General features: G+C 35.6%; 1 protein-coding gene and 1 non-coding gene across 2 annotated transcripts; both read left to right on the forward strand.

The window, feature by feature from the left end:
- The first annotated feature begins 561 nt into the window (after window positions 1-561).
- LOC122035494 lies at window positions 562-667 on the forward strand. The gene has a single exon (XR_006127043.1). It is a non-coding gene; the product is annotated as a small nucleolar RNA R71 (small nucleolar RNA).
- A 6,849-nt stretch (window positions 668-7,516) lies between these two features.
- On the forward strand, window positions 7,517-13,238 carry LOC122035369 (rac-like GTP-binding protein 5). Its single transcript, XM_042594779.1, has 8 exons — window positions 7,517-7,593; window positions 7,687-7,876; window positions 8,477-8,564; window positions 8,672-8,781; window positions 8,871-8,934; window positions 12,515-12,579; window positions 12,677-12,742; window positions 12,815-13,238. The coding sequence occupies exons 2-8, from the start codon at window positions 7,778-7,780 to the stop codon at window positions 12,908-12,910; spliced, it is 588 nt and encodes a 195-aa protein (XP_042450713.1). The 5' UTR covers window positions 7,517-7,593; window positions 7,687-7,777; the 3' UTR covers window positions 12,911-13,238.
- The last annotated feature ends 829 nt before the right edge of the window (window positions 13,239-14,067 follow it).

Below are 14,067 nucleotides of genomic sequence, written 5' to 3' on the forward strand. Positions count from 1 at the left end.
ACTTGCTTATCTAGTGTTAGTGTGATTAATCGTTGAGGGAAAGGTAATTGTGGCCTTTGGGAACTTCCTAGAGAAATGGAACTGAGTACTTGTGATCTTATATTATTCTTCTCCTCAATTCGAAACATGTTATTCTTCATAAGTTCTTCATGATTTTTGCCACTTCTCAACCCAACATCATTACACTTTTCATTAGATCTTGACTATGTAGGAGGGGGATCTTCTTTAAACCATTTTGAAACAATACTATCAAACTTTGCCCCCAAATGTTTGAACTCCTCACTCTGTGACTTGTGAATTTCAACATTTTTAGGTGGTTGAATTTCATTTTGTTTGACAGGCTCTCTTACATTTATGGCTTGCACTTCTTGAATATCTGAGGGAAATTCCATCCAACTTTTGTTCGACCATTCATGGAGGTTCAATGTCACTTGATCAATTAATGAATAAGCTTCATCTACACTTTTGTCAATAAAAGAACCTCCAGCTGATGAATCCAATAAACTCTTGTCTGAGAAAGAAATTTCCCCATAGAATATGTACAAAATCAACCATTTTTCAAAACCATGATGAGGGCACTGTCTTTGAAGACTCTTGAATCTATCCCATGCTTCAAATAATGATTCTCCATATGCCTGAGCAAAATTTGTTATGCAATTCCTCATATACACTGTTCTACTTGGAGGGAAAAAATGATTCAGAAATTGCTTCTCCAATTGTTCCCAACTTGTGATGCTTTGAGGACAGAGAGAATATAGCCAAGTCCTTGCTTTATCCTTGATACTGAAAGGAAATGCCATCAATCGAACTGCATCTGCTAACACTCCTTCACATTTCACCATATCACAAATCTCTAAAAATGTTTCAAGATGCAGATAAGAACTTTCCGATACTTCTCCTCCAAATTTGTGACCTTGTATCATAAAAATTAACTTTGGGTCTAGTTGGAAACTTTTTTGCTTCAATTTGAGGTTACACAATGGGAGACAAAAATCTTGCAGAAAATGATGTAGAAAAATTTTTCATGGGCCTGCTTGACATGTTAGTGCTCATGGATATTCAAGAAAAAATTATAAAATGAATAATCAAAGACAAGAAATAAAATGCAATATGAAAAGCAAAAAAGAAAATGCAGAATTTAAATTGCAAGAAAGAAAGTGTATAATGAAAACAAGAAAGAAAAGATAAAAGAAAAAAGAAAAATGTCTAGAATAATTCATATGCTAAAGATTGCAAGATATGTTTACAAAAGAAAAGAAGAAAGAAACTAAATCCAAAGAAGACTAAGAAAAGTTAGACAAGAATGTTAGAATCAAAATACAGAATTAGAGTTACAACAAAAAGAATTGACAAGAATGTTATACAAGAAAGGAAAAGCCTATGAAAATAGAATTCTAACAATTAGTTACAACTATGCAAATGAAAAGAAAAGTTATGTCTAGTCTAACTCAATTGATAATTCCTAATGTTATAGCGCAGTCCCCGGTAACGGCGCCAAAAACTTGTTACGTTCCGCAAGTGTACGGAAATGTCGCAAGTAATGTAAAAGATTATCGTATCCACAAGGACTGGAATAAGCACTAGAAATGTTTCAACACGAGTTAGCTAAACAACTAAGTAATTGGTTTCCAAAAGCTAAATGTAACTAATGAAAAGTAAACATAGGAATGAAAGATCAACAAATAAGATTATGGGCTATGATAAAGGAATGTTCTAGTTTTGGTTTCTTTGTAAGATTCCTCAATGTAAATAATCTACCAAACCCTATTTCTCAATTGTCCAACATTTATAGAAGGTTGCCGGTTCTCTCTTACAATAGACAACCGGCTTAGGACTGAAATCTATACCTAAATGCGATCAATTAGATATGAGCCTATGTTGTCCTTACACGGGCATGTTCCTGTCACGAAGATCCCTCGGAAAATCAACATAGAAATCATTGCCTCTCAACCCATAAGATATAAAGATTAATGCATACATCTATCCTACCTTCTTGAATTATCCTATCTCCCCCCTAAAGTTCATCCCTCACACGTCCTTAAACGGGCTTGCACCTTACGCGTGCTTCCCTCGGAAAATCGAGTGAGAGATAATCTCTACAAGATCCATAAGACATTCAAACAATCAATCAAGAATGTGAATTAGGTCCAAATCACAACAATACATCCAAGATTGAATTGATATAAATAAGACAATATCATAAAAACAAGGAAATGACAAATTTTCAAGAGTTTACATCAATTCATCATACAAATAATCCCTCCATCTTAGAACAAAGAGATCTACTCCATGAATCGAAGAGAGAAATCCGAAAATACAAAGATTACAAGCATTTCTTGATCCCCCAATCTAAGAAGAGGAGAGAAAGAAAACTTATCTAAGATGAAGCTTCGTCTTCGGATCCAATCCACGCTCCCAGAGCCGATTCCGTTGAAGATCCACCTTTAGATCGCCCAGAAATCCTCCCAAAATTAGAAGGAAAACCCAAAATCTCACTCCCTCCCCAAGAGGGAGAAGATCCCATTTCAAATCTTGAAGAAGGGTTTAAATAGAGGTGAGGTTTGGGCGCCACACGACCCCGTGGCACGACCGTGTGAGGTTCACACGACCCTGCCCATTCTCCTCTCTGCCAGCCTTTCACGGTCGTGTGTGAGACACGACCGTGGCAAACATCCCCAATATCCCCCTTACACGGCCGTGTAGATCTACACGGCCTGAACTGTCTTAGCCTCTGGAAATCTGGCACGGCCGTGTGATGCACACAGCCTGCCTCCTTCCTTGCCACTGAGAACCCCACACGGCCGTGTGAGACACACGACCGAGGCTTCTCCTTTCTCTGGAAAACTCAATGATCGTGTGGTGCACACGACCTAGGCTCCTTCTCAATCTGGGTTCTTTGAATCCTTGCACGGTCGTGTGAGGTTCACACAGCCATAACCTCTTTGTTTCCTACTGCAGCTTTCTAGCCTGTGATCTCCACACGGCTTGGGCAACCTCCGAGAGCAGGGCAGTGTGTGGTTCAGGTAGGGCACCTTCTTCCCTTTGCTTTGCTCACAGATTTGGCTTCAAACATGAAATCTTCACCAATTTCGACTCCTGTGTACAGAAAATGCACAAAAGTATATCTCCGAACAAAGAGAGTAAATATGCTAAAAAGGAAAGATGAAAGTACAAAAATGCATAGATCAAGCATGCTCAAAGTATGTGAATGTGCGTCAAAACATGCCAATAAATGTATACAATCTACGCACATCAAAATACTATGAGGGAAAAGGCCCCAGAGGGATCTCGTTTATAGGCCAAAGCCCCAGAGAGAGCCCAACACCAGATTTCCATAGGTCATGGCCCAGTGACAAAAGGGTTGCTGGTGACCTCACCAACTATATGCCAAGGCACAGTAATAAAAAAGTGGTTGTTGATGTCCACTGCCTAGTACCATGGTTTTACAACTGAAATTGATCTATCGACTATATGATGATAGCTAGTCACTGTCAACGATCCAACCTTACCTTAAAAAGATTTTACGATATGTTATGTTCATGTCTATGTCTTACTATGTATATATGTTTAGGTTCATGATATGCTATGTTCATGTCGCATTATGTATATATGTTTAGGTTCATGATATGTTATGTTCAAGTTCAGGTTATGCTATGTATATGTTAAGGTTCATGATATGCTATATTTATGTTCATGTTATGCTATAAATATGTTAGGTTCATGATATGCTATGTTTATGTTCATGTTTGCTATGTATATATTTAGGTTCATGATATGCTATGTTCAATTTCATGTTATGCTATAAATATGTTAAGTTCATGATATGCTACGTGTATGTTTATGTTATGCTATGCATATGTTTAGGTTCATGACATTCTATGTTCAAGTTCATGTTATGCTATGAATATGTTACACCCATGATATGCTATGTTCGAGTTTATGTTATGCTATGAATATGTTAGGTTCACAATATGCTATGTTCATGTTCATGTCATATTATGTATATGTTTAGGTTCATGATATTCTATGTTTATATTCATGTTATGCCATGTATATGGTTAGGTTCATATTCAGGTTCGTGTTATGCTCATGTTCACGTTATGTCCATATATGTTTGTGATTATATTCATGTATGTTCATGCTCGTGTCTATGTCATTATGTTCATGAAGATGTCCTTGCACACGGTATGTTTACATTCATGCTTTAGTAAGCATATGCTAGGAAAATACCTTGCAGAGTTAGATAGGTACGATTCCTATTAGGATACATGAATATAGGAACTAATTAATGCATAGTATGATTTGAATGTGCTGAGTCTCTTGACTCACAGATTTTAACTATTTCAGGTAAGAAGACAAACGAGGTAGGGGCATTGACAAGTGAGTAAGCTCAGGACAACGACAATATAACCCGAAAACTTATTAGTTTAGTTTCTGCTGTATGTTATGAATTATTGGACTACCTTAGTTAAATCAAGAGTATGTTATGATTGTAAGTGTAATTATGATTCGTGACATCCACAGTTATATATGAATTGATATTGGAAATATAATAATAAATAAAAATCAAGGACATTACAACCTATTTTTTCACCAACTGGTTCTGTCTCCACACAATCATTACTCTTTTCTTCATTGATTGGTTCAGTCATCTTCTTCTTATTAGCTAATTCATTACATCTCACACAATACTTTTATCATCAAAATAAGAGTAATGTAGTAAAAAAAATGACTTATCATCATTATTTAACATAAATAATTTCATTATTTCTATATTTACCAAAAAACTTCCTTATTTGTCGCTTAACAAAATCTCTTCAGCCGGAAATGGTACTATATCCAACACCTTTTAAAAATTATAAACAAAGTATCACTTCTACAATTATATTTAGAAAATACATACTAAAAATATAATAACTTATCCTACTGAAATCAATGTCGGTAAATAATTTCTCAGCAACATCACGTTGGATGGAAATCTTACTCCTTTCCTAATAAAACAACCGGGGAAATACCATAAAGACCATGTATGTCCAAATGAAGGTATTCTTTTATATAACCCGACCTAAATACATAAAGATATTATTAAACTAATATGAAATATATCAATCACACTTTAAAAATTTAAAACTCACCTTTAGGCCAAGAATACAACAATCTAAAATATACCTTTTGCTTTCTTTCATCCTATTTCCATTACTGGGGGTATGTAAAATAAGTTGGTGACACAAAAATATGTATGTTGCATCTCCTCACGAGTAATCAAAGAACCTCATTATGTTATCAATGTAGGACATAATAAATCGAGAAGTGGAATAGTTACCAACATGAAAAATAACACAGTTAAATAGAAGACAAATAAACAGCCTAACAAAATCATCCACTTCAGAATCCTTCTCTGATCCAGCTAATATAAGTATTTTATCATGAATTGTAATCCTATTTATGTTGCCAACTTTTCCTCCAAATAATCAAGCCACAAATTTGGACTACATGCTGGCATCCAAATCAATAGGCTGCCCCACATGGGCCAAACCAAGAATGATGCAAAACTCAATCGATGTGAATGGAACTACAATGTTATCGAACGTGAAGACTGCTGAAATCTATTTAATACTAAATTTATTCTGGTACTAATAATTGGCATCTCAAGAATCTCGAGCCATGGAGTAAGTGGAGTGCTTTTGATCCGCTCTTTTTTACTTATTACCCAAATTGGGTAACACTTCATCGAACACGACTTTGAAATATGTTGATAAACAATGTGAATATGATTGTTTAATTGCTACTTTTGCTTTGTCTCTTCTCCACATATCTCTCCTTAACCTCCTTTATTTTATTAGCTCTGGTTTTTTTCCCATTTATATATAAAAATAAATTAGTTAACAATTCATACTATAAACTATAATCCATGATAAATATGGACATCAATGCACTTAAATTGAGGATATTATTATTCAGTTTATTGATAATTACTACACAATAACCACATATCTCATTCGATCATTCAATTGAAGAAGATAAAATACAAACACATTCATAAAACAAGTTATAATTAGAACAATCAAGAACCCATTTTTATTCAAACTACCAAAATCAACCATATTCAAACAACAAGAACAATTTATAATTCATACATAAAGTAAGTCATGAAAAATATGAGCATTAAATACTTAAATTGAGTATATTATTCGGGTTTTTGCTAATCAATATACATAAGTAACATATATTTTTCAATTCTTCAATTGAAGAAGATAAAACACAAACACAGCCATAAAATTATAATTTGAATATCAAAACTAATTTTATTCTAGCTAGCAAATTGGACAATATCAAAAATCTAAACTATTTACTCATTCATACACTAAAATACATACCCTAAATATTTTGGGCATCCAAGCGCTTAAATTGAGTATACTATTTAGTTTATTGATAATTAATATCCAAAAAGTAATATATATCTTTCAATTCTTCAACTGAAGAAGATAAAACACAAACACACTCATAAAATGCAATTCAAATATCAAAACTAATTTTATTCAAGCCAGCGGAATGGACAACACCAATAATTATAACAATTTATCTATTAATATCCAAAAGTACAATCCAATAGATTTTGGCCATCAAAGTGCTTAAATTAAATACATTACTTAGTTTATTGATAATCACTACAAAATTTGCACATATCTCACATCCCTTGAATTGAAAAAGATGCAATACAAACTCATTCATAAAATTGCACTGTAAACACCTAAACCTAATTTCATTGAACCTCAACCTTACAAAATCGAAAACACTCATGAACTAAAACTTCGATTTTTTGTAGAGAAATAATAAATTAGTCAAAATGTAGGGCAAGCAAATTTTACTTACCGATGATTCAAGGGTTTAAGATGGTTTAGTTGGGTTTTGCCGCCTCTCTGATTTTTGCCTTCAATGTCGATGGAGATGATTTAAGGACGAAGCGGGGGAGTGCGTCACTGATGGTTTGGAGTTGTGGAGGCGGAGTACATCGTCGAGTTTTGTAGTTGTGGAGGAGGAGCACGTTGCCGAGGTTTGGTGGGAAAGAAAGGAACAGTACCGCGAAGTGATGCGTCAGACGTTGGGAGAGAAAGGAATAGTTGTTCATTTTAAATTCAAATGAGGACAATATAATAATTTTATTAGGGTTAGCGAGCTGAAATAAATAAATTGATTTAATCAGATATTAAAAATAAATTTATACTGACATGGGAACTAAATGTAAATGTTTAAATTTACATGGCGATTTAACGGCAATTTCCCGATAATTGATTTTGAATTTTTGAAAAGGTCAAATTTAATTTCTCAAATTTGTGGGGAGAAATGATTTCCTATAAATTTTTGTAGCCTTTGCTATCCGTTCATTTCCTTCTATCAATGGAAATGTTATTACTGAATCGGCGTCTCTTTCGGCTTGCGCTTCAACCGCAGCATTTCTCGGCCGGAGCGTCCCCTCCCACTCCTACAACCTTAACCCAAAGGTGCCCTCTTCTCTCAATCTATCTCTCTTGGCAGGAAGAAGATAAAGCTAGAGGAATTGAATTTTCCCGCACGGCATCGCATTGTCGATCTGTTGTCTTCTTTTTCTTTCCCTTTTTCCTTCAATGGGAAGCCTTTTCCTCGGCTGACGAATGTGAGCCTTCCTCGTGTCCTTCTGATGTGCAGTGGTTGAAGCTAAGCGGTGTCGGGCCTGAACGAGTAGCGGGAGGGAGAAAAGGCAGTCGTTTTGTGGGATGCGAGGAGATCGATCGGGAAGATGAGTGCATCGAGGTTCATAAAGTGTGTTACGGTGGGCGACGGTGCCGTCGGGAAGACCTGCATGCTCATATCGTATACCAGCAACACGTTCCCCACGGTAAGTCTGGGAAAGCCCGTTCTTTTTCCTATTCCAGGTGTTTCTCGGTGGTTGGAAGGAGGGGCAAGAATGTATACCCTTTTGGGTTATTTAGCTTTATAATATTATGTTACAATATTACCTCTTCTTCTTTTCTTCTCATGTTGTCTTTTCTGATGTTCGCTCATAACCGTTTTTCACCGATTTTTATATAATTAATAAAATTTTCAACATAATTTCTTTCTTTCGTACCATATTTTCTATTTCCATTTCAGAAATAAACTGTCTTGGAATTTGTTGGATGTGAGATGTCCAAAAGCTTTATGCCCTAATATCATTTAGTTTCCTCGAAAATAAAGATGCAGACATATCAATATATCATGAATTATTATTGATATTTCATTGATCATGCACCTTTCTGTACTTGGAAATGGTATGTGCACAGTAACTACATGATTGAGCCTTCTAAATCCTTGTGAAATTCTCCATTATTTTTATAACATGATAAGTACCTTGTGAAATTCTTTTTTAATATTAGTTCTACATTATGAATGTGTTGAATGACTCTTCTATGTTTAAACCTTTTCATTTATTCATTTATTTTTGTGTGTTGATACATAGGATTATGTACCAACCGTATTTGATAACTTTAGTGCGAACGTTGTAGTCGATGGCAATACGGTTAACTTAGGGCTGTGGGACACCGCAGGTAATCTTTTTTTATTTAGTTCACCATTCCCTGAGTCTTTCTTTGTGCTTGCTGCCCTACCTTGTTTAAGGTAATTTTTATTTATTTGAGGATTTGATGGTCCACAGGCCAGGAAGATTACAATAGACTCAGACCTTTAAGCTACCGAGGTGCTGATGTCTTCCTTCTAGCCTTCTCTTTGATAAGTAAGGCTAGCTATGAAAACGTAGCTAAAAAGGTAAACTTTGTAGCAGTGCTTTCTGCGTTAGATGTTAATTTTCTGACTTGCCACTTTCTCTTTCCTATTTTCACCGTTTCACTCTTCAGTGGATACCTGAATTGAAACATTATGCGCCCGGTGTGCCAGTTATTCTCGTTGGCACAAAACTTGGTAATATTTATTATTCCAGTTCCTTTTTTACTTTTTGTTCAAATATATGCCCAAATCAATATATATTTTGACTTCAAACATCTATAGTCTTTGATTTTTTCTTCAATGCTACTGTGAAAAATCTTGTTTAGGAAAGAAATTTTGGTAATTGCATATAAGATTAGTGTCTGTATAGCTACCGTTTTCTCTGCTTCCTTATTATCAACATAGAAAAAACTTGGATAAGTGTTGACGAATGCATGATTTTAAAATTTTGGTGAAGGTTAGTTCCATTGCACTTTGCCTACCTCTATATGATTTTCATGTCTTTCGTGTTGGTAAGTTCAATAATTGAAGAGCTTGAAATTTTCATACTCATATATCATTTTGGGAATATAAAGGGTAGGCTTAGGTCTTCTATTACTTGGTGCAGTTCTTTATCTGTGCCAATTCACTTATTTAGCTAGTAAGATTGTGGTTTTGGTGGGTCAAGTTGGCCCGCTATATCAATCATTCCTTCTTAGGGAACTGAGAAGATCATCTTATTCTAACAAGCAAAAATTTGCTGGACCCATATCCTAGTTATTCTCCAAATAGGTCAAATTTCTTCACCACCTAGTTATGTGGAATTGTAGGATTCATTTGGAAAGTTTAAGCCCTTGATCAACGTGTCAAAGTTATTTACTTGTACCAATTTAATTGGTTGGCTTGTGTTTGATGTTCTAGCTGGAAAGTTAAACTTAAATTAATAATTCATTTTTCAGGAAACTAAGAAAGCAACTTATACTTTTCCATCAATAAAAAAAACCTAAGTTGACTTTCAAATCTGTCAAGTTTCTTCACCTATACATAATACATGAAAGTAATAGTGGATACTCTAACTAGAATTCCCACCACCTGAATCTAACTGCCAGAGGATAGCTCTCTTTATAGCCATGAAGTAACATACTTTTCGAGCATGCCCAGAATTTCCACAGAGGGTGCTTTTGCATTGTTCTGTCCATTAGAACGACTTCTTCCACTTGCTGACCTTCATGGGTGTCTCTACCACTAGGAGAATCATCCAATTAGAACTAAGTAGCATGAGCGGATCTATCTATGGGAAAATTAGAGGTTGGTAAAAATGTTTTAGAGGCTTTAACATATGCATGTAAACATCTTATAGGCATGAGATAGAGGTGTTGTCCAAGAGATGAATCTTTATAAGATCTAACTCAGGACAAATTTATGATTGAAAAATAATTGGTAATGGTCTTGTTGAAGCAGTCTGCATAACCTTAACATTTAATGTAATTGTGAGAATATCTTATAGACCAACAACAATGGCTTGGAGTTGGCCAATATGTGTTATCAACTTTGTGTTGGATGCATGGCAGAAGAGACTGAGAACCAATCATAAAGCAACCACAGTTTAGGATCAAGAAAAATCATCCATGTACAAATCATCTTTTGGATCAATAGATTGCAATAGGATGGCAAACAATTGTGTCACTATGCTCCCAAGAAGCTCAAGCAGACCCAAGAATCTCAGTAACCCGAGTTATAAGATGATGGCCATGGCCAATGAACCAAACCCAATTTGCTGCAACTCATGAAGCATAGTTTCTCCTATTCAAATTTGTCATGGTAATTTTCGTGAACCTATAGATCTAGTTGGCTAATGATACGAGGCAATTGGGAGGCAGATGAGGAATATGCCATTTTGAACTGAAGGGAGCTCAAAAGTTCACTAATCAATGGCCAAATTATTGCTTAATACTAAAAGAGAGACCAGTCAATTGCTGTCTGAAAAAAAAAAATAAACGGCGAGTTTGGAGCTTTCTACAACTACTTAGTTGGATGGAGGGTAGGTGAATTTATTTGCAGAAGATGTCAAATATATGTGCTCTGCAGGGTATCATGTGGAGATGTAAGAAAATTACTGGTTGATATTAAAAAAAGCAGCAAAGAGCTTTAGAAAAATCAAAGAGCATACAAAAGCAAGCAAGATGTTTGATGCTAGATTTGATCGAGTAGGACATGTGGGGCTCACCAATAGCTATTGTGCTTGTTGGTCATGAGCAGGCATACATGTGTGTAGAATTTGCTAGTAGCTTTTCATAAATGCCAAGAGCAGGTGCTAAACGGGACTCATTTGTATTTGAGTGTTGTTGGTCAAATTATGAGCAAAAACTTAGTTTTCAAAGTCATGCTTAGGCAACTTTGCTAAAGGGTCACTTAGCCTAGTAACTTGGCAATTAAAAAGGCAACGTAGACAATCCTAGCATGTCTACCAAAAAACACTAGTTTTTTTATCAGTTATTTTGTCTATTTTGTTTGATATTGTAATACAACACTAATTATAAAATAGCTGTCAATATGAAATATATATAGCTATTCTTAATTATGAAATACACTTTTGTTATGACCACCTAGGTTCTCACTTAGGAGCTTGCCTACTGCATAGGTGCTAGGTAGCTGGTTGATCACCTGGAATATGCTTTTAATTCCCTGAGTAGAGGTTGTTGGTTGATTGTGCGCATATGTTGTGCACAAGATTGGTTGTGATGGTAGTCATACACATGTAAAGAATGCAATAAGGAATATTATTGTATGTAAGAGATGCAAAAGTGTTGGCTTCAGCCAAATTGGGGATGTAATCACTTAGGAGGACCACAAAAGTGCTATGCTTGAGTGACATTGATCCTGATTGATACTGGTTGGGGAGAAATAAATATCATGGTATCTTTGAATGGGGAAAATTATCAAGTTTATCTGAAGGACATAATAACACAAGACTAAAAACTAAGGGCTCATTGTGATCTAAGAAGCCAAACTGGCTTCTTCTTTGCCTCTTTTTCCAAGAACCTAGCCTTCTACATTGGTTAGATCCTTGCTATCATTGAACTGGCTTACTCCAATTTTTTTGTCCTTGGGGTTTCTTATATTCAGGAGGTAGAGCCTTTTCTAGATCTAGAACACAACAATAACAACAACAACAACCAAGCATTTTTCCACTAGGTGGGGTCGGCCTTTTTTAGATCCAGAGGATTCAAATAAATTGGGCTTTGGTAGAGGAAATAGCCTGAATTAAAAAAAAAACTTGTCGAACCAAGTTGTCTAGCCTCAAAGTTGGAACTCTTGCAGTTGGGTCCTTCTTCAACTCTGATGTTCTCAATGGTTAGGCAGTTAATCTCTTGTTGATGGGAAGCATCAAGTCCTTAATAACTTTGTTGTGGTCACCTGCAAATCCTTCTTCAACGCTTCTTCTAAGTCAATAACAACCTTCTTCTGGATACAAGGTTAACTCATAGAATCTGTTTGGTTGAGGTCAGTTGTTCTTGATGTGAAGCTAATTGTTGCTTGTCTTTGATCAATGGTTCTTGGTCTCTAAGTATCTCCTCTTGACACTTGACTTTGTAAGTTAAGAGGTCAACCACATTCTCTGTTTTTGTTTCTTTAAATAGCTTTCAGCTGTTTTCTTTGAGGGTTTACTAGAGAAGTGCGTTCAGTCAATTATGCTTCTCTACTTGAGTTCACACATTATGCTGCTAACTTGATGAATTTAAAATCTCTTGGTTTTGAATGATGCAAGTAAGATTGTGCATTGTTTTGTTTGCAGATCTCCGTGACGACCAACAGTTTTTCATAGATCACCCTGGCTCTCAGCCAATAAGTACTGCACAGGTAAGAGCTCCAGCGTATTCAGCACCTAGAACCAATCCCCATCTTTTCTCAAATCTTATCATTCCAAAGCTTTAAGTTAACTCTTGGAATGGTTCAGGGGGAAGAGTTAAAGAGAACAATCGACTCTCCTGCTTATATTGAATGCAGTGCAAAAACCCAAGCGGTACTGCTCTGCTAAAATTTCAATTTCTAGAAACCTTTTAAAGTTCAACTCTAATGAAAATTTAACATACAGAACATAAAGGCAGTTTTTGACATGGCTATTAAAGTGGTGCTTCAACCGCCAAAACAAAAGAAAAAGAAAGGGAAGGCACTTTGCACCATACTGTGAATACTGTGTTCTGGAAAATAACCGCAAGGGTCCTTGTAGTGTGGTATTCATTCTAAGAAGAGGTTTACATTCAACTAAAAGCTGATGCAACTCGTAACAACAGATGCACTCATGGAAACATTTGGTGATTGGTTTTCTTTACTGATCTCAAACAATATCTTAATTGTTGTCTATTTATTGGTTTTTATTGTCATCAGCGGATCAATGATGGAGGTGATCTTCTGTCAATGGCATCATGTGCTGTAATTTTATCAGTTACAATATTTTTTCGGCATTCTGGACCTTAGTTTGAAGTTATTTATGCAATTCACTAGCACTTAATCCTGCATGTTCTGCTGGCTTTAGATTACATGCATTAGTTACCTTTTAGTAGTGCTTTTGTGCGCCTTCAACAACTATGTTCGAATCTGATTTAGTGTGAATTTAATTAAATATCCTTCTGTGGTGACACTGTTAATGAACGATTCTGTCTTATTCGATAGAAAATGTGCTTGATTGGTGATGGGCTTTTGTATTGAACATTGCAAATCTGGTAACACTGAATAAAGGCATTGTTTGATATTCATGAAACATTAGAAGCTCATTACTCGCATTGTAACAATGCAAGAAGTGGCAATGGTTCTACAGAGAAACAAAATCCGCTTGGATAGAAGTTCAAAAATATGGTAAGAAAATTCATTTATTCCCTCATTCAGGGGATTCGTCTTATTCCCACCTTTGGCATCTTTTACTGCCAAATTCTGGAAGTAACTGATAGTTCATCTTTAAGCTTGAAGAATAGATCGACTCCTACATAGTGATCTCATCAGACCATTGGTGTCCCACATAATTAGCACTAGAAGAACCCACTAACATGAGCTCAAAACCATGTATTTATTGAGCCACGAAATGAAAGAACATATGGAATCATTCTTGATACCTTTTAGAAACAAATCTTGTTTTTCAACTCCCAAACTATCCAAGATCTTGATCCAACATTTTTTATAAGTACTCCTATCCCAATTTGACCCTTGCCGACAGTACTTGGACTGCAAAACTTGCTCTCTCATATTGTATCAATGATTTTACCTCACATATCATATACAGCCCTAGTCATCTTGGTTCTAACAATTGTTCTTTAGAGGCACACCTCCACCCACATCACCGAAGGTATATTA

The sequence above is a fragment of the Zingiber officinale genome, chromosome 11B (assembly GCF_018446385.1).
Source record: "Zingiber officinale cultivar Zhangliang chromosome 11B, Zo_v1.1, whole genome shotgun sequence".
Classification (NCBI taxonomy): domain Eukaryota; kingdom Viridiplantae; phylum Streptophyta; class Magnoliopsida; order Zingiberales; family Zingiberaceae; genus Zingiber; species Zingiber officinale.

What these genes read in the sequence shown, in the direction of transcription:
- LOC122035369 (XM_042594779.1), top strand. Translation starts at nt 7,778, where the DNA reads ATGAGTGCATCGAGGTTCATAAAGTGTGTTACGGTGGGCGACGGTGCC. An exon ending in TCTCGTTGGCACAAAACTTG is followed by an intron (nt 8,935 to 12,514) that starts GTAATATTTATT and finishes TTTTGTTTGCAG; the next exon opens with ATCTCCGTGACGACCAACAG. An exon ending in AGCCAATAAGTACTGCACAG is followed by an intron (nt 12,580 to 12,676) that starts GTAAGAGCTCCA and finishes GGAATGGTTCAG; the next exon opens with GGGGAAGAGTTAAAGAGAAC.